This window comes from Pongo abelii, chromosome 5, assembly GCF_028885655.2.
Source record: "Pongo abelii isolate AG06213 chromosome 5, NHGRI_mPonAbe1-v2.0_pri, whole genome shotgun sequence".
In the NCBI taxonomy this organism is placed as follows: domain Eukaryota; kingdom Metazoa; phylum Chordata; class Mammalia; order Primates; family Hominidae; genus Pongo; species Pongo abelii.
The window spans coordinates 28,321,375-28,340,681 of record NC_071990.2 but is presented as its reverse complement, the minus strand read 5'-3'; the positions used below and the strand labels follow the sequence as shown (position 1 = coordinate 28,340,681).

At 40.6% G+C, this 19,307-nt stretch overlaps 1 protein-coding gene and 1 long non-coding RNA gene across 13 annotated transcripts in view; one reads left to right on the top strand and one right to left on the bottom strand.

Moving 5' to 3' along the window:
• The window catches only part of ZSCAN23 (zinc finger and SCAN domain containing 23), a 31,131-nt gene continuing 11,824 nt past the window's right edge, over positions 1-19,307 (top strand). For 3 of the 11 annotated variants that reach the window (XM_063725154.1, XM_063725152.1, XM_063725149.1), the window contains exons 1-6: positions 3-101; positions 2,998-3,129; positions 7,117-7,601; positions 7,852-7,999; positions 8,381-9,006; positions 17,069-19,122. In XM_063725154.1, the coding sequence (XP_063581224.1) occupies positions 3,015-3,129; positions 7,117-7,601; positions 7,852-7,999; positions 8,381-8,994 (1,362 nt within the window). In that variant the 5' untranslated portion in view covers positions 3-101; positions 2,998-3,014 and the 3' untranslated portion in view covers positions 8,995-9,006; positions 17,069-19,122. The other 8 variants (XM_063725150.1, XM_063725148.1, XM_063725156.1 and 5 more) reach the window with 8 other exon arrangements.
• Positions 9,072-19,307, bottom strand: part of LOC129060186 (uncharacterized) — a 51,038-nt gene continuing 40,802 nt past the window's right edge. For both annotated transcript variants that reach the window (XR_008526692.2, XR_008526693.2), the window contains one exon: positions 9,072-14,082. This is a non-coding gene — a long non-coding RNA (uncharacterized LOC129060186). The remainder of the gene's footprint in view (positions 14,083-19,307) is intronic.

Sequence of the window (19,307 nt, the reverse complement as noted above, 5' to 3'; positions counted from 1 at the left end):
TTTCCGGCCTTTGTAGTTTATCATTCTTTGGGCTGCGGTTGTCAAGGATTCAGAGCCGATGTGATCTGCGCTAGGTGGCATCTCCTCTCACGGATGCCTCGGTGAGCTTCTGAGTCGGGCTACCGCTGAGGGGCTTCGGAAGGGCCGGTCTGTGCGCTGCGACCTGGACTGGGTGTGGGGATTTGGCGGCAGGGTCTTCTTGGCCAGAGATGGGCCGGGCAGGTGAAGGGCAGAGGAGGTTGCTCCGCAGCCTGGAAGGGCCTTGTTAACCAAAAGTCAGCGTCGTTGCCCCTACCCCTTTCCACCACCCTATGTCTATTCCTGAGCTCTTCAACCTCTCTGCCCTGTACTGATGGCACTCTGAACTCTCCGTATCTGCATCTTAGGATCCGAATAGATTCGGATATGAAGAAATGTTTGTATTTTTCGATGCCTTATTCTCTACTGTGGACGTATTTTCAAGAATGAGCAGGGATAGTTTTAAAATATGCCACAGCTTTTGTCTAACTCACATAGTATAAAGGCTCTTGCTGCTATCGAATTTTTTGAAAGAATAAATAGCATCTACTATGTGCCAGCCCAGCACTGTTCTAAGCACTTTCCAAATATTATCAGCTTCTCATAACTCTATGAGATAGGCACTGTTATTATGTAGACTACACACCACCTCCCTGTCCCGCTCCTTTTTAAAATTAACATACAAGAAGAAAATGAAGTTAAGTAACTTGCCCAAGGTCATAGAGCGAGTAAGAGGTGTAGGCAGGATTCAAATACAGGCAATTTGGCTCCAGAGTCCATTTTCTTAAAACCTTTGCTATGCTAACTCCACTCTGTTCCTATATTAGCTTTACAGCTATAACCCGGGAAGTTACTTCGCTCATTTGAATCCCGTCCTTCTTTTGTACCTCAGTAGTCCTGGGCTTCTAGTTAGGATTTGATTGGAGAGAATATATCTGAAGATATATCTTTCAGAGTGTTTCTGCAAACCTGATGAAACAGCCGTTTTATTGGTTTGTGTGCACGTTTTCACCCACCCATCTTGTTCTTTGAGCAATAGAAAAAGATTACAGTCTTGGCCCTAAGGGAAAGTAGCAACTATTAATTAAACCACCATTGTACCAAAATTGTACATTCTTATTAAAAGATTAATTTGCATGTTTATATGCCAGGCTTTGTGCAAAAACACTTTCTATGCATTATCTCACTTAATATTCTCAACAACTTGGCAAGGTACTTGTTGACCTCATTTCATATATGAGCTTGAGGCTTAGAAAAATGAAGTAACTTGCCCAAGATCACTGTGTTAAAATTCACAGATGGCCTGGCACTGTGGCTCATGCCTGTAATCCCAGCACTTTGGGAGGCCGAGGTGGGCGGATCACCTGAGGTCGGGAGTTCAAGACCAGCCTGACCAATATGGTGAAACTCCATCCTAATAAAAATGCAAAAATGAGCCAGGAGTGGTCGTGGGCCCCTGTAATCCCGGCTACTCTGGAGGCTGAGGCAGTAGGATTGCTTGAACCTGGGAGGCAGAGGTTGCAAGTGAGCCGAGATCGCACCACTGCACTCCTGCCTGGGCAACAAGAGCAAGACTCTGTCTCAAAAAAAAAAAAAAAAAGGAATTAACAACCAGATCTGCCTGTGTTCGCTGCTACCTCGTACTACTTTCTGCTTATCTAAAGTAAATAAAATATATGGACCTATATCAACTCTATGTGTGCACATGTGTATACATGTGTATATACGATTGCAAATGCATAGAAAAGGACACATTCCAGTATTTAAGACTGTTTATTTCAGGGTAGTAGAACTTGGTGAAAGAATTCTATATTCCTCTCTACTTTTTGGATTTAAAAACATGGTTCTGAAGAGAATTAATGGTACAAGATAAATTGTGACTGAGGGTGAAAGGTGGGACTCATACAATACATGACATATGATGGGCAGGAGGAAGAGGGTGAGCTGAAATGGATAAAGACTTCAGAGAGGATGTGAGATTTGAATCAAGCTGCAGAGATTGGGTAGGGTTTGAATAAGGGAAGAAGGCAAGACCAAGCTCATGGCACAGAATGAGAAACGCCTGATTAGAATAGTGAGAAGAAAAACCTGACTGGAGCTGAGAGTTTTTGCTTGTGGAAAAGAGGAAACCAAGAGTGGAGCCAGGCAACAGAAGCTAAAGATCTGACTGGTTTTAAACTGTGCTTGAGAGTTTGGGAATTCATCCAATTAGTGAGGAGCCATAGATGGTGTCAGTGGAGGTGAGGGTCGTGGGATGTATGATGATAAAGGCACATTTGTATTATGTGCTGCTTAGTCTTCACCTACGTGCATATCGTTGGTAAAGAGCATCCTTCCATGAGGATGATGGTAGATTTGGGGGTGTTGAGCTTGCTGAGGCTTTAGGAGGAACCAACTTTAAAATGCAGATGTATTTTTTAAGGTAAGACTTACTATGCTAATTATATACCTGGCATATACATTGAGGTTGTGATCCTGAATGGAAGATTAGGAACTCTATGTTTGTGATGAGGAGGGCGGGATTACAAAAAACTGGGGAAGCCTTTTGGAAACACGGGGTTCAAAGAAGAACTCAGGTATGCTGGTGCAAGGATCTGGGTATTAAGGCCACCAGATAAAAGCAAAATCAGGTGAAGGAAAGCAAAAATGAACCCAGAGTATACAGAGAAAATAGGGAAATTTATATTTGGGAAACTGTATAAAGATTTGAAACACCACATCCTAGAAATGAATTTTTCTGGGCAGAGCTCTAAGCTTCAGCTGCATTGTCTTTGAATAGAAAAACTTTGACTTGAAACCAAGCAGCACAGATGGTAAATAAGGAAAAGACATTTTAGGACCCTAGAAGATTGAAAAAACAAGAAAGCATAAGTGGCTGTTTCATCCTTTGAATCCATGGTACGTTTATTGAGTAATGTGAGAGTACCTATTCTGAATTTAGCTATTTGATATTTGTACCAAAAAACTTTCTTACCCTAGAACAAATTCAGCAGACCATGTTTCAAGCCATGATGATCTCTTCCCTGGATGATTATCATAGCATCCCTCTCTGCCTCCAGTTAACCCCAAGGTCGTTGACACAGCAGCTAGAGTTATGCTTTTGTATTAAATGTAAGTAAAATTTTGTTACCCCTTGGCTCAAAAATCCCCAGTGGTTTCCATATCTCATAGAATACAAGCTAGAGCCCTTACCACTGCCTTTCATGATCAGTTCCCAAGCTCCCTGCTTTATCTCCTGTCACTTTCCCTTTTGTTTTCTTTGTTCCAGCCATTGTTCAACTAGCTATTACCTGAAGAATCCAGGCGTGTTCCCACCTGCAAAAATTTGCACTTGCAGTTACCTTTGCATGGAACAGTCTTTCTCCAGATAGCCATGTGACTTGCTCCTCACTTTCTTCAGGTCTGTTCAACCATTACCTTATCAGGGCCTTCCCTGACTCTATAAAATAGCAACCTTTCTTTCCCCTTACTCTCTATCTCCTTACCTTTATTTTCTCTATAGCATTTATCACTACTTCACAAATACTTAATTATTATCTGTTTCCTCTGACCCCTTTTCCTCATCCTGGCCCCTCTTTTCCCCAACAGAAGTTAGTGTTTTAGCAGTGGAGACTAAATTCTGACATCAGATTTGTTGGGTTTGAATTGCAGCTTCACTGCTTACTATCTGTAACTGACTCGAACTTTGGACTAGTAACTTAAACTTTTCATATCTCAGTTTTCTCATCTGTGATATGGGGGTAATAATAGCACCTTATTCATGGTTGTTTTGAGGATTAAATGGGTTAATATATATAAAGCATCTGTAATAATACCTGGCACGTTAAAAGCACTATAAATGTCCACTATTATTAATATTGTTATTAGGATGTAAATTCCATGAGACTAGGGACTTTGTTATAATTGCAGCTGTACATGTAGAACAGTACATGGAATATGGTAGGCTCTGAATATATATTTGCTGGTAGGTTCTGAATAAATATCTTCTAAGTGAATGAGTAGTGTATGAAAAGTTATGACAGAAAAATATAGTATGGTAGTCACAGTGGTGGTGAGTCACACCAAGAAAAGTGGAGGAAGGCTGGGCATGGTGGCTCACACCTGTAATTCCAGCAGTTTGGGAGGCTGAGGCAGGCAGATCACGAGGTCAGGAGTTCGAGACCAGCCTGGCCAACATGGTGAAACCACGTCTATACTAAAAAAAATAGAAAAATTAGCTAGGCATGGTAGCGGGTGACTGTAATCCCAGCTACTCAGGAGGCTGAGGCAGGAGAATCATTTGAACCTGGGAGGCAGTGAGCTGAGATCGTGCTGTTGCACTGCAGCCTGGGCGACAGGCTGAGATTCCATCTCAAAAAAAAAAAAAAAAAAAAAGTGGGGGAAAACATGAATTTGCAGATTCTGTCTTTAGAGGAAAAAAAATCCTCTGTACACTTCCTGGGGTAGTGATTACAGAAGGTAACCAAACCAAAGATGTCAGAACTTTATGGGGAGGATTATGTGTGCAGGTTATCCAGAAGGATGCTGTCCCATGCCAGTAGTTTTTTTCCCGTTTGATAAATATAACCAATAATCACAATATGAATCTAATTTTTCTTCTGGTTGTAATGTGATCAGTGTTCACTTGTAATTTAAATACCTGATATGGTTTGGCTGTGTCCCCACCCAAATCTCATCTTGAATTATAGTTCCCAATTTCTCATAATCCCCATGTGTCGTGGGAGTGACCCAGTGGGAGATAATTTAATTATGGGGACAGGTACCTTCATGCTGTTCTGGTGACAGTGAGTTCTCATGAGATCTGATGGTTTTATAAGGGGCTTTTTCACCTTTTGCTCAGCACTTCTTCTGCTGCTGCATGTGAAGAAGGACATGTTTGCTTCCCCTTCCACCATGATTTTAAGTTTCCTGAGGCCTCCCCAGCCATGCTGAACTATGGGTCAATTAAACCTCTTTCCTTTATAAATTACCCAGTCTTGGGTATGTCTTTAGTAGCAGCTTGAGAACAGACTAACAAAATACCCTATTCTTAGTTATTTAATTTCACAATGCATGTCAACACCTAAGAATAGTGTAGGGTTGCCGGGCGCGGTGGCTAATGCCTGTAATCCCAGCACTTTGGGAGGCCAAGGCGGTTGGATCGTCTGAGGTCAGGAGTTCGAGATCAGCCTGGCCAACATGGTACAACCCTGTCTCTAATAAAAATACAAAAATTAGCCTGGCATGGTAGCGAGTGCCTGTAATACCAGCTACTCAGGAAGCTGAGGCAGGAGAATTGCTTGAACCCAGGAGGTGAAAGTTGCAGTGAGCCGAGATCGTGCCACTGTACTCCAGCCTGGGCAACAGAGAGAGACTCTTTCTCAAAAAAAAACAAAAACAAAAAACAAAAAACAGAATAGTGTAGGGTTATTTTTGCAATGGATTACAATAATTTTACTTAAAAATATTTTATTCTACAGGTTATTATTCATTTGTGGGTCATAAAATCTATGTGGTGTGTCACCACCCACCACATAGATTTTATAACTCACAAAATCTGTTCCGAGGCTTTTTTGTTTTGTCTTTTAATGAAATAGGTTTAAAAATAATTGTATGTCACTATATAGAGCAAGGATACATAGTGTTTTGTGAAATTATTATTTTAGGTATTTGTGTATCTCATAAATGCACAAACATACACTTATATACAAATGTATGTGTGTTCTGGGTTATAATATAAAATATTTCTTTATAAGAGTCCTGGTCAAAAAAGTTTGAAAGTCTCTGCTCGAAGATGGTGCTTGGAAATCACTGGGTCATATAATTGTTTTTCTTCCAGAAAATTGTCTTCATTAATTACTATCCTGGTTAAGATTGCTCATAAGTTTGTTTGTTTTTGTTTTTGTTTTTTTGAGATGGAGTCTCACTCTGTCGCCCAGGCTAGAGTGCAGTGGTGTGATCTCAGCCCACTGCAACCTCTGCCTCCCGGGTTCAAGCGATTCTCCAGCCTCAGCCTCCTGAGTAGCTGGGATTACAGGCAGTGGCCCAGCTACTTTTTGTATTTTTTAGTAGAGACGGGGTTTCGTCATGTTGGCCAGGTTGTTCTCGAACTCCTGACCTCAGGAGTCATAGACATTTGTCTTTTTATTAGCAGTAATTTTATTTTACATAAAATTGCCCACTCTCCACCTTCAAATAGCTTCAAAGAGAAAAAGTTTCCAAGAAATTAAAGGGCAAGAAAAAGGTCAAATTCTACTCCTGTTTTAAAGTACTGGAACCAATATTTCCATCATTTTAGTATCTCTGAGCGTAGACCACTGCAGTCAACTACTTTCTGATTCTTTTGCCTTAGCCTTAAACCACTAGGATATTCATTTAATCATACAATAACATAAGAAAAATAACAGTATTACCACTTTGGAGTTTACTAAGTAGCCAACTTCTTTGTGCTCATTATCCTCATTTTATCTTTGTATCAACCTAGAAAGACAGGCAGTATTGGTTTTAGGATTCCTGTTTTATAGATTGAAGAGACCAAGGCTCAAAACATGAAGCCCAAGACTCTGGAGGGAATACCTGCAGGATGATGTCTCAGTCCAAGACCTTCCACACTTCAAACCTAGATCTCCCTCCTCCATACCTCCTATGGCTGGAGGGACTCTGCCTTCTCTCTCTAAGTGCATTTCTTACGGTTCTTATTCTTTTTATCTTCTTTACTTTCCCTCCATCCTCCATTTGTTTCCCTTTTCTTCTTGATTCTTGGTGTCATCTGTGACCACTTGGCCCAAAGTGCTTTTTTACCTTCATACGGCTAAAATTTGCCCTGAATTTAGTATCTTGCTATTCAAATGGAAACCCAATATACTCAAGCTGATTTGAGCTGTTGCAGTCAGGATGATTGAAACAGTACCTTCCTTCAGAAAACTGTAGGAGTTTTGTTCCATTTCTTTTTTCTTCCTAAATTATCTGGATTCGTATTTCTAAAGTATCTATCATTAATCATGTTTTGGTGTTCCTTCATGAGACAGAGTGACTGATTTTAGTGTTAATACTCTAGTCCCTCCTTGTCCTGAGGTTTTCTGCATTTTTATATTTTTTTCTTCGTAAATTATTGTCTAGATCTCGGGGTTTCCAGAAGAAAAGATCAAGGGAGAATTATCAAGAATAGATTCTTTTTCGGAATAGTTAAACCTTTGATGGCCATAACCTTGATCCTTCAGACTGTAGAGATGCAGGAAGGACTTCTGGCAGTGAAGGTAAAGGAGGAAGAGGAGGAACATTCCTGTGGGCCAGAATCAGGCCTGTCAAGAAATAACCCTCATACCAGAGAGATCTTTCGTAGACGCTTCAGGCAGTTCTGCTATCAGGAGTCCCCTGGGCCCCGGGAGGCTCTTCGAAGACTCCAGGAGCTCTGCCATCAGTGGCTGAGACCAGAGATGCACACCAAGGAGCAGATCCTAGAGCTGCTGGTGCTGGAGCAGTTCCTGACTATCCTGCCCGAGGAGCTCCAGGCCTGGGTCAGACAGCACCATCCTGTGAGTGGAGAGGAGGCAGTGACTGTGCTGGAGGATTTGGAGAGAGAGCTGGATGAACCAGGAGAGCAGGTGAGAAGATGGGAGAACAGGGATTTGTACCTGTAAGAACAAGTATGGGGTTTCAGTGCAACAAGAAAAGGTAGAGGAGGAAGATTTTTTTTTATGCCAGACTTGATCTTCTGTAGGCTTTTAATCTCTCTGCCTCTGTTTTTTCTTTGCCAGCTTCTTGGTCCTTCTTTTCTATCCAGCAGCCCTGAGAAGGCCTCCTTGCCATGTTCTCTCTGATATTTGGTTCCCAACTGTCCTTGATTTCCACTAGGTCCTGAGCCATGCTCATGAACAGGAAGAGTTTGTAAAGGAGAAGGCAACTCCAGGAGCAGCTCAGGAGTCATCAAATGACCAATTCCAAACCTTGGAAGAGCAACTTCGGTATAATTTGCGAGAGGTGTGCCCAGTTCAGGAGATTGGTGAGGATTAGAATTTCCTCAGAGAGCCTACCTCATTCCCTGAATATTTATCAATTCAACCCATTTATTTAGTGTCTGCTGTATGCCAGGCATTGTGCCAGGTACCAGGGATACAGTGATAAACAAGGCAGATGTGTTCCCCACTCTCATGAAGTTTACAGTCTAGTGGGAGAGGCAGACAATTAAGTAAGCAGTTATAATACCGTGCATCTTTTCCCTGAGGTCTGCGTATAATAGCTTTAGAGTGGAAAAATAAACAGAAAAAGTGGCTACTTGTCCCCTTCCACCCATTCTCCTGGCCACTTTTTTTCTTTTGTCTTTGGAAAGATAATCTGTTATTTTTCATACTTCATGTTATCTTTCATGTTATCATTATTTTAGATGGCAAGGCTGGGACTTGGAATGTGGAGTTAGCCCCAAAGAGGGAGATTTCTCAGGAAGTGAAATCTCTTATACAAGTTCTTGGAAAACAGAATGGTAATATTACTCAGATTCCTGAGTATGGAGATACCTGTGACCGTGAGGGCAGATTGGAAAAGCAAAGGGTGAGCTCTTCAGTGGAGAGACCCTATATCTGTAGTGAATGTGGAAAAAGCTTCACCCAGAATTCCATCCTTATCGAGCACCAGAGAACACACACAGGTGAGAAGCCTTATGAATGTGATGAGTGTGGGCGGGCCTTCAGCCAGAGGTCAGGCCTATTCCAGCACCAGAGACTCCACACTGGGGAGAAGCGCTACCAGTGCAGTGTTTGTGGCAAAGCCTTCAGCCAGAACGCCGGGCTTTTCCATCACCTCAGAATTCACACTGGGGAGAAGCCTTACCAGTGCAATCAGTGCAATAAGAGTTTTAGTCGACGTTCAGTCCTCATTAAGCATCAGAGAATTCACACTGGAGAGAGACCTTATGAATGTGAAGAATGTGGCAAGAACTTCATTTACCATTGCAACCTAATCCAGCATCGGAAAGTCCACCCTGTGGCTGAATCAAGCTAGCTCCTTGAAAAGGTAGGGGATAATATTTCTTACTTTGTCCCTGCTGTGCCTTCTAGCATAGAAAAGTTCAAGGGAAAGCCAGTAAAAATTCCCTTATTTTTATGCAGAGAGAAGCATAATATCTTAAATACATCTGCCGAGTTCTCTGATCAGTGACATCCACAGCTTTGCGATACTGAATGTTGCCTCTTGTGTTGATTTCTCATGCATGCTGTAGACCTAGTTTCACACCCATCTGTGCAAGAAGTTTTCTATTTCAGGAAAACTTCTTCATCCTAGTTTTTAAAAACTTTAAAAAAAAGTTTACAATAATTATATGTAGGCTGAGTACAAAATAATCTCAAATGCAGTTCACCGAGTATTTAAAAATTAACTTAAAAATAATTGTAATAAAATTCATAATATAGGTTTCCTGACTTCTTTCCATTCATATAAAATATGATAATTTTCTTTGTAACCTACAAAAAGGGGCAGATGAATCCTCCTATATAAATGTAGATTTATAGTAAGTTAGATCTCTGTAGATTTTTTAGTAAGTTAGCCTTTAGGAACCAAGGAATTGAAGCAGCCATATGTTATTAGCAGCTCAGTGGCTCTTCATAACAAATATTGCTCATGATTTTAAATTTACGCAGAGGCTAAGAAACTTAGCTAAAAATCTGATATCTTGCCTCAGATTTCTTATTGGAAAATATAGGCCTCTTTGTATTTTTCCCGTAACATATAATGAGCATTTTTTTGTTTTTGCCTTTTTCTCCTTTATTCAATATTTTGTATGGAAAATTTGAAACCTATTCAAGATTGAAGAGAAGAGTATGATCACTCTTTCATGCTGATTGTTTTTATAACCTCCACATTTCTCAGCATTTACTATTGATTACCACCAAGATCATAAATAAAAAAATTTATTTCCCTTAACATTGACTTAGTAACTCTATACAAAGCTTTACACAAGGTCCAGGAGACAAAGAAATGGAAAACCTATGGTGAAAACAATCTGGTTTGGAATACACCCAAATACCCAATACATAGCAAATAACTTAAGAATAACAGAATCACTCTAAGGGACCCCTTAGAGATCACTTCTGCTTGCTCTTATTTGACAGGTAAGAGAAAAGGAAGTTCTGGGAAGTAACTAAGATCATAGAGCCAGTTAAAAGCAGAGCTGGAACTAGAACCCTGTCTCCTAGTTCCTAGTGTAACACTCTATTAAGCCACTGGGGGCATTATATCACCAATTAAAAATAACAAGTATATGGAATTTATAGGATTTATAAGTCACTGAAGTTGCTCAACGAACCCGCCTATTTATATGTTTCAATAAATGCACAACTCCTCTATTTAATTTACAGTGGAGTCCAGGAAAGACTCTTCTCATTTATTCCTCATTGAAAGCATTTTATTTATTTTTGTAATTATTATTTTTAGCTTTTAAAATTTAATTTACTTAGTAGGACTTTTTTTAAAAGATAATTCATTTTTCACCTGGTTCAAAAATCAAAATAATACAAAAAGGTCTACTTTCCCTTTATAAGTAGCCATTGTACTAGTTTCTTATTATCTTTCAGTGTCTCTTTATGTAAATATAGGCGAATATGAATGTATAATCTTATTTCTTCCATTACTCAGGAAGATGGCATATTATTTATACCCTTCTAATACCTTGCTGTTTTCATGAAAGAATATAATCTTTAGAGATGTCCACATCATAACATAGAAATTCTTCATTCTTTTTATAAGTGAATAGAATTTTATTTGTTCATACTCCATATATTTAACAAACTCCTATAGATGAAAAAACTCACTATTTTAAAATGTTACATATTCTGTTTCATTCTTCTCCCCAGTTTAGTCCAAGTTAAGTTCCTTCTGTTCAAAAGCTAACAGCTTTCATATGAGCTAGGAAACAAGGCGTGGGCAACCAGAATTACACGTAATTCTTCTACAGAGAAATGGAGAAGTGATGGGTGGTATTTTTCAGTTTAGTGTATTTAGTTCTATCACTTATTCTTACACCTTACATTTCAAACTGTTTATGTCACTACTTAAGGCTTATTGTGGGTATTATAAAAAATCTTATATTTCCTCAAGAGTATTTTTTATTGTGTCTTGAGGTTAAATTATTTCCAAGATAAATAGCTACAGATTTTTGAGTGAATTTAAGAAAAATATAGTAGACTCGAGTTTGAAGTAAAATCAACTTCTTAAGTAAATTTGTATTCCATAAAGTGATGTAATACATATTCTATAGTATTCTGAGTTTATAAATATCTTAAATGCCTCTCCATTTAAGATAATGAGAAAAGTGAAGTCCAAAGTGCTTAAGCACTTGTAGTAATCTTTCTGTCTTTTATTGCCTTAAAAATTTTGTAAAGGAAACCAACTATGAACAGAGATAATTGTGAATTATATATGGTTTCATAGACACTTACACTTGGAGCCCTGAGACCCATTGTAGGCATCTGCAAACAACAGCAACAACAAAGTGGGATGGAAAGAAAAAAGAGCAAAATATGAGAACATAAAAAAGAATCAGACAGAAGGTAAAATTAGATGCTAAAACTCTAGATTGGGCAAAAAATGGTGACCAAAGGAAAAATAAAAAGATAGATGCAGAGACAGAGTGTTGCCAAGAAACATGCTTCATCTTCATGATAATTATTAGAAATCTCTCTTATTTATCAACTGGTCCAAGTTTTTAGATACTATTGTCTTAAGCAGTGAAAATAATCTCACTGCCTTTTACTCCTCACACTTTTTATTACTTTCCATAAAATGGAGGACAGGGAGAAAAGCATAGTCTATAAACCACTGTTATTTTTAGATCTCCTTGAACCTATCCCCAGTTTTCTATGCCAACTGCCAATGGGCAGTGTTGAAAGCACTATTTCTTGATGATACCTGCACTAGAATCACCTGGGTTGTTTGTTTGAACTGCAGTTTTCTGAGCCCCACCCCAGACCTACTGAATCAGTTTCTGAGGCAGAGCCTGAAAATCTGTATCTAATTAGCATATTAGTGGTCCACACACATAAGGTAACTATATAATTTATTGTCCAATCTGGGACACTTGAAAAGGAGTGCTGTTAATAATTACACCAAGACAACAGGTGTAAACCAGGAGGTATGGTCCCCATACTAATAATTTTTGCAATAGGCAGTATTTTTTCAACCAAGCATATAGAAGAGACAGAGAATCAGAAAGATTACAATGTACTGTCATGAAAGCTAAGGCAGAATATATATGAAAAAGGCTGTTGGAGACTTAGGTGTAGCCACCTAGCCTAAGGTAACCCCCAGTAATAGATCTATTGGATTAGGAAAGAAAGGATGGGATAATATGTCTGCACGAACAAAAGAGAGGGCCCCCCTTTCCGCCCCTAATTAAGACAAACCCATTGTTAACATAACTAGTTACCTAAGATTAACCTATTGAGTGAATGGTTTGCCAGACAAGATGGACAACATCCTGGAAGCACAGGAGTGTTTCAGTGGTATAGGAGCCGATGGAGTACAGTGTTCAACCTTATACTGTAGAAGAAAGTGAGAAGATAGAGTACTGGATCAGAGCTTGCAGTGTTAAGGCAAACAGTGAGCCATTTTAAGCAGGTAGTCAGGTGAAGGGGAAGAGAGCAGATATTGGACCAAGTAGTTTCATAATTTATCACATTCACTCCACATCATTTGTTGGCTGTGGAGAGGAGTCCTCTTGCCACTTGATGGTACCAAAGACAGCTGACCCTGCCTTAAGTGTGTCAATAGATCTTCATAGCTATTCAGCAATTGCCTCAAGATCATTGACTGCAGGGGTGGGGGTGGTGGTGGCCTCCCCTCATCACCCCTGACTTCTGCTAATTCATTGTAGAGGGGTATGTAGTCAGGGATCTATAAGCCCCAAACTTGCTAGTGGTTAAGTTACTCGGGGGGACCTGATTTATTTAAGCAGGTTTAAAACAATGGAGAGCAAGCCAACATCTTCCCCGTTTTCCTCAGGTGGGTGTTGATTATTGCATTTGACCCTTGGGGGCAGAGTGAAGGTAACTGGACAATTTGTGTGGTACAGATAATACTAGACCCGGGGTTGGTTGGTTGGTTGGTTTTTTTGTTTGGAAAGCCCTTTATCTTCTGAGAGACATGACCAGGGCTGTGGGAGGAGCTCTGAGTGTGTCTGTGCCTAGACTCCTACACCCCCATCAGCCATCCCAGGAGCTTGGTTGGGCTCTGAGGTGCTCGTTGGGGCCGAATTGAGGAATCTCCCTGAGGATAGAGGGAAAGACCCTGATGCCTGAGCCCCGGAGGACCGGGGACCTAGGGAACGGAGGACGCGGCAGGATCCAGTGCGAGCAGTCAAGTGTCTTCAGCAGGGGAGAGAGAGAAGTCAGCCCAGACTGAGTGGCTGCTGGACACAAGAGGTTACGACCCCTGTCGGCCTCAGCCTTTTTGAGGCGGTTTCTGCGCTTACAAAGGCGAGCCAGGTGGTGTGCACAAATGAACCACTGAGATTGATGGGTCCTCCAAGAATCCTAGAGAGGCGGCAGAGGAGCCAGCCGAAGTGCGTCCTTTCTCCTAGAGAAGTGTTCAGGTTTTAGTGTCCGGGGACTGTGTGTGTAGGCAGTGTCCTGGTCTCTTCTACCCATGCAAGATGCTTTATACTTTCTCAGCGATCCAGAGATCACGGTACTCGGAGGGGGTGCTGTTGCCCCCTTTTCCAGGGCTCGCTCGAGTTCCCCTCTTTTACGTAGATCTCTCAGGATCAGGATTTTGTGTTTTGTGTCGGCTCCATCAGACATTTCAGAGATGCAGAGAACTGAACAAAGCGCTGTACAGAGCTGGGTCTGTATGGATCAGCCCCTTCTGAGATGAGGGCACAGACTTACCAGCAAGGAGGCCTCACCGGAATCCATCAGCTGACAAGTCCTTATGGCCAAAAGCTGGCTTCCGTATACGTTTTCTGAATCCTACGGCCATTTTAACCTGAACAGTTTTTTCAGAGTTTTCATAAAAATCCCCTATACTAATGGCCACGATATTGTATATCCGTAAAGGCTTAGTACGTAAAGAAAAATACTTTACATGATCCCCACAATTCTGCAAAACAGAAGGAAGTGGTACGTGAATTTCTCTGGGTAAGAAAACATTCAGAAGTTAGAACATTCAAGCAAGCATTTATTGAGTGCCACATAATAGGCCAGGCTTTATGTTGCAAAAATGAGAATAAGCCAGATAAAAGGTATTTCTTACTGTATAGTGTAATGGGAAAGACATGTTGCCTTGAGGAAAATAAACTTCGTACATAGGGACTTTGGAGGTGGAACGTTAAAGATAACTTCCCTGAGTAGGCAATAGCAGAACTGTCTCTGTGGACTCTCACAAGATGGATAGCAAAGAGGAAATGGACCTTAAGGGATAGTTATATGTGAAGGAGGGATCAGAAAACCATTTCAGAAAACCGCAAGTAAATGAAGGTGGGTGCATTCCAGCCTGGGCAACAAGAGTGGCAGAGGTGGGGCAAAGAGAGTACAGAGTAACTGAAATATGCTGAGGAATTTAAAGTTTATAGGGCGGTGTGCTTTTCCATTTTCTTAATGTCACAGCACATAAAGAAAATTTGTATGCACACTTCCTGGCCACCCCGGTAGCTGAAGAGATCAGTATGCTGGTACTCCTGTAAGCCATTTGAAGCACCCAGTAAACTGTGGCAATTCACAGTAGTTGGGCAGTTATATGCTCTGTCTGGATTTAAGCAGAGGAGTAATGTAATCTTACTAGCTTTCTGGAAATATTCTAGAAGTGGTGTGGTGAATGAATTGGAAGGGGGCAAAACTGAAAGCAAGAGAGACAAGAGACTTGTAGTTGTTGAAGAAAGAACCAAAACCATAAGTTCGTGAAAGTAAGTCACTGGCTATAGAAATAAAGAGGGCACCAAGTGGAACTGTGTTAAAGATTACAGATTTAACTAGAACTGATAACTAATTAGATTGATGAAAGTGAGAAAGAAAAGGTACTGAGAGCACTGCCTGTCACACACTAAGTGTACTCTTTAAATAAAATAAATGTAGCCAGGGATAAATAGGCAGGTTTTTGGATTAAATTATTAGGAAAGTGTGGCAGAATTTTATAAGAGATGGCTAATATTGGAGAATAAATTGGTCACAAGGGGAAAATGATGAATTTTTGGTGGTGAGTTGAAGATGCTTGTAAGACATACAAGTGAAAGGGTCTAATGCACCACTGGACTGTAAGGGCCTGGAGCTCCAAAGAAAGATTGGTATGAGAGAATCAGGCTTAGGAGTTTTCAGGTGAAAGCTGATGTCATCGAATGGTTGAGATTGCCCAGAATTAATATGGGATGAGAATAAGGCTGGATTTCAATTTAGGATACTAAACATTTTTTTTTTTTTTGACGGAGTTTTGATCTTGTTGCCCATGCTGGAGTGCAATGGCTCGACCTCAGCTCACCACAACCTCCGCCTCCCGGGTTCAAGCAATTCTCCTGCCTCAGCCTCCCAAATAGCTAGGATTACAGGCATGTGCCACCACGCCCAGCTAATTTTGTATTTTTAGTAGAGATGGGGTTTCTCCATGTTGGTCAAGCTGGTGTCAAACTCCTGACCTCAGGTGATCCGCCCACCTTAGCCTCCCAAAGTGTTGGGATTACAGGCGTGAGCCACCGTGCCCAGCTTGATACTAGACATTTTTGACAGACAGAATAAGAGCCACGAAGTAGACTAAATAATAGTCATTAGAAACATATTTAACAGGTACTTATATAATACAGTCATGTGCCACATAGCGATGTTTCAGTCAACAGCAGACCACGTGTACAATAATAGTTCCATAAGATTATAATAACATATTTTTACTGTACCTTTTCTGTGTTTAGATATGTTTAGATATAAAAATACTTGGCTTTGTATTATAGCTGCCTACAATATTCAATACAGAAACGTGCTGTACAGGTTTGTAGTCTAGGAGCATTAGGTTATACACTATAGCCTAGGTGTGTAGTAGGCTCTACCATCTAGGTTTGTGGAAGTACAGTCTGTGATATTCTCACAGTGATGAAATCGCCTAAAGACACATTTCTCAGAACATAACCATGTGATTAAGCAATGCATAACTGTTCTTCCTGAGTGCCAAGCATTAGGCTAAACGCCACAAAAACCAACTTATGGAAAAACAACCAGAAGAGTATAGTATTTCTTAGAAGATTGGGAGTAGTTAGCAGTGTTAGGTGCTGCAGGGGCATCTGGTAGGAAAAGGACTGAAAAATACCCACTGGATTTGTGTACCAAGGAGGCCCTGTTTGTTTAACTTGGGACTGATAAGTCAGATGTGAGGTCCCCTGACTGACATGCACACTATTCTAAAATTAAAAATACTTTTGGGCCAGGCGCGGTGGCTCATGCCTGTAATCCCAGCACTTTGGGAGGCCAAGGCGGGTGGATCACCTGAGATCAGGAGTTTGAGACCAGCCTGACCAACAAGGTGAAACCCCGTCTCTACTAAAAATACAAAATTAGCTGAGTGTGGTGGCACATGCCTGTAATCTCAGCTACTTGGGAGGCCTGAACCTGGGAGGCAGAGGCTGCAGTGAGCCGAGATCGTGCCATTGCATTCCAGCCTGGACAATGAGAGAAAAACTCTGTCTCCAAACAAACAAACAAACTTTTGAAATCATCTAGCACAATTCTTGGCACAGAGAAGTTGACTTATACAGGCATATGTCATTTTACTTGCACTTTGCTTTATTGCACTTCACAGATACTGTGTTTTCTGCAAATTGAAAGTTTGTGGCAACCCTGCATCAAGCAAGTCTGTCAACACCATTTTTCCAACATCATGTGCACACTTCATGTTTCTGTGTCACATTTTGGTAAATAAGTATTTCAAAATTTGAAATTATTATTATATCTATTATGTTCATCTGTGATCAGTGATCTTTGATGTAATTTGCAATTGTTTTGGGGCACCGCTAACCACACCCATATAAGATGCCTAACTTAACTGATAAATGTAGTGTGTGTTCTGACTCTTCCACCAACCAACCATTCCCCCATTTCTCTCTCCTCAGGCCTCCCTATTCCCTGAGACACAACAGTGTTGAAATGAAACCAGTTAATACTATAGTGGCCTCTCAGTGTTCACGTGAAAGGAAGAGTCTCACATCTCTCTCTTTAAATCAAAAGCTAGAAATGATTAAGCTTAGTGAGGAAGACATGTTGAAAGCTGAGACAGGTTGAAAGCTAGGCCTCTTGTACCAAACAGCCAGTTGTGAATGCAAAGGAAAAGTTCTTGAAGGAAGTTAAAGCCACTCCACTGAACACATGAGTGATAAGAAAGCAAAACAGCTTTATTGCTGATACGGAGAAAGTTTGAGTGATCTGGAAAGAAGATCAAACCAGCCACAACATGCCTTTAAGCCACAGCCTAATCCACAGCAGGGTCCTAACTTTCTTCAATTCTGTGACAGCTGAGAGAGATGAGGAAGCTGCAGAAGAAAAGTTAGAAGCTAGCAGAGGTTGGTGCATGAGGTTTAAGGAAAGAAGCTGTCTCCACAACACAACAGTGCAAAGTGAAGCAGCAAATGTTGATGTAGACACTGCAGCAAGTTATTCAGAAAACCTAGCTAAGATAGTAGATGAAGGTGGCTATACTAAACAACATATTTTTAATGTAGATGAAACACTTTATATTGGAAGAAGATACCATCTTGGACTTCCATAACTAGAGAGAAGTCAGTGCCTGGCTTCAAAGGACAGTCTGACTTTCTTGATAGGAGCTAATGGAGCTGGTGATTTGAAGTTGAAGCCAATGCTCATTTACTAAGCTGAAAATCCTAGAGTCCTTAAGGATCATGCTGGCTGGGCATGCTGTAATCCTAGCACATTGAGAGGCCAAGTCAGGAGGATTGCTGAGCCCAGGAGTTTGAGACCAGCCTAGGCAACATGGAAAAACCCTGTCTCTACAAAAAAATACAAAAATTAGCTGGGTGTAGTGGCACACACCCGTGGTCCCAGCTACTAGGGAGGCTAAGGTGGGTAGATTGCTTGAGCCTGGTAAGTAGAGGTTGCAGTGAGCCAATATTGTGCCACTGCACTCCAGCCTGGGTAACAGAGAAAGACCCTGTCTCAAACACACAAACAAAAAGAATCATGCTAAATCTACTCTGCCTGTGCTCTAGAAATGGAACAACAAAGCCTGGATGATAGCACATTTATTTACAGCATGGTTTACTGAATATTTTAAGCCCACTGTTGAGACCTACTGCTCAGAAGAAAAAAAGATTCCTTTCGAAATATTACTGCTCATTGACAATGCACCGAGTCACTGAAGAGCTCTGAGGGAGATATGCAAAAAGGTTAATATTGTTTTCATGCCTGCTAACACAGCTAACCATTCCACAGCCCACAGATCAAGGAGTAATTTCAACTTTCAAGTCTTATTATTTAAGAAATACATTTTGTAAGGGTATAGCTGCCATAGATAGTGATTCCTCTGATGGATCTGAGCAAAGTAAATTGAAAACCTTCTGGAGAGGATTCACATTCTAGATGCAATTAAGAACATTTGTGATTCATGGGAGGAGATCAAAATATCAACATGAACAGGAGTTTGGAAGAAGTTGATTCCCATCCTCATGGATGACTTTAACAGGTTCAAGACTTCAGTGGAGGAAATAACTGTAGATATAGTGGAAATAGCAAGAGAACTAGAATTAGAAGTGTAGCCTGAAGACGAGACAGAATTGCTGCATTCTTATGATAAAATTTGAATGGATGAGAAGTTGCTTCTTATGGATGAGTAAAGACAGTGGTTTCTTGGGATGAAATCTACTCCTGGGGAAGATGCTGTGAAATTGTTGAAATAACAGCAAAGAATTTAGAATGTCACATAAACTTAACTGATAAGGCAGTGGCAGAGTTTGAGAGGATTGACTCCAATTTTGAGAGTTCTGTGGGTAAAATGCTATTAAACAGCATCACATGCCACAGAGAAATAGTTCATGAAAGGAAGAATCAACTGATGCAGCAAACTTCAGTGTTGTCATGCTTTAAGAAATTGCCACAGCCACCTGAGCCTTCAGCAGTTATCACCCTAATCAGCCATGAGTCAGCAGACATCAAGGTAAGAATCTGCAGCCTCAAAGATTATGACTCACTGAAGAGTCCTGCATTTTTTTAGCAATAAAGTATCTTTTAATTAAGGTATATGCATTTTTTAGACATGCTACTGCACACTTAATAGACTGTCATGTAGTGTAAACATAACTTTTATATGCACTGGAAAGGCAGAAAAATTGTGTAACTCAC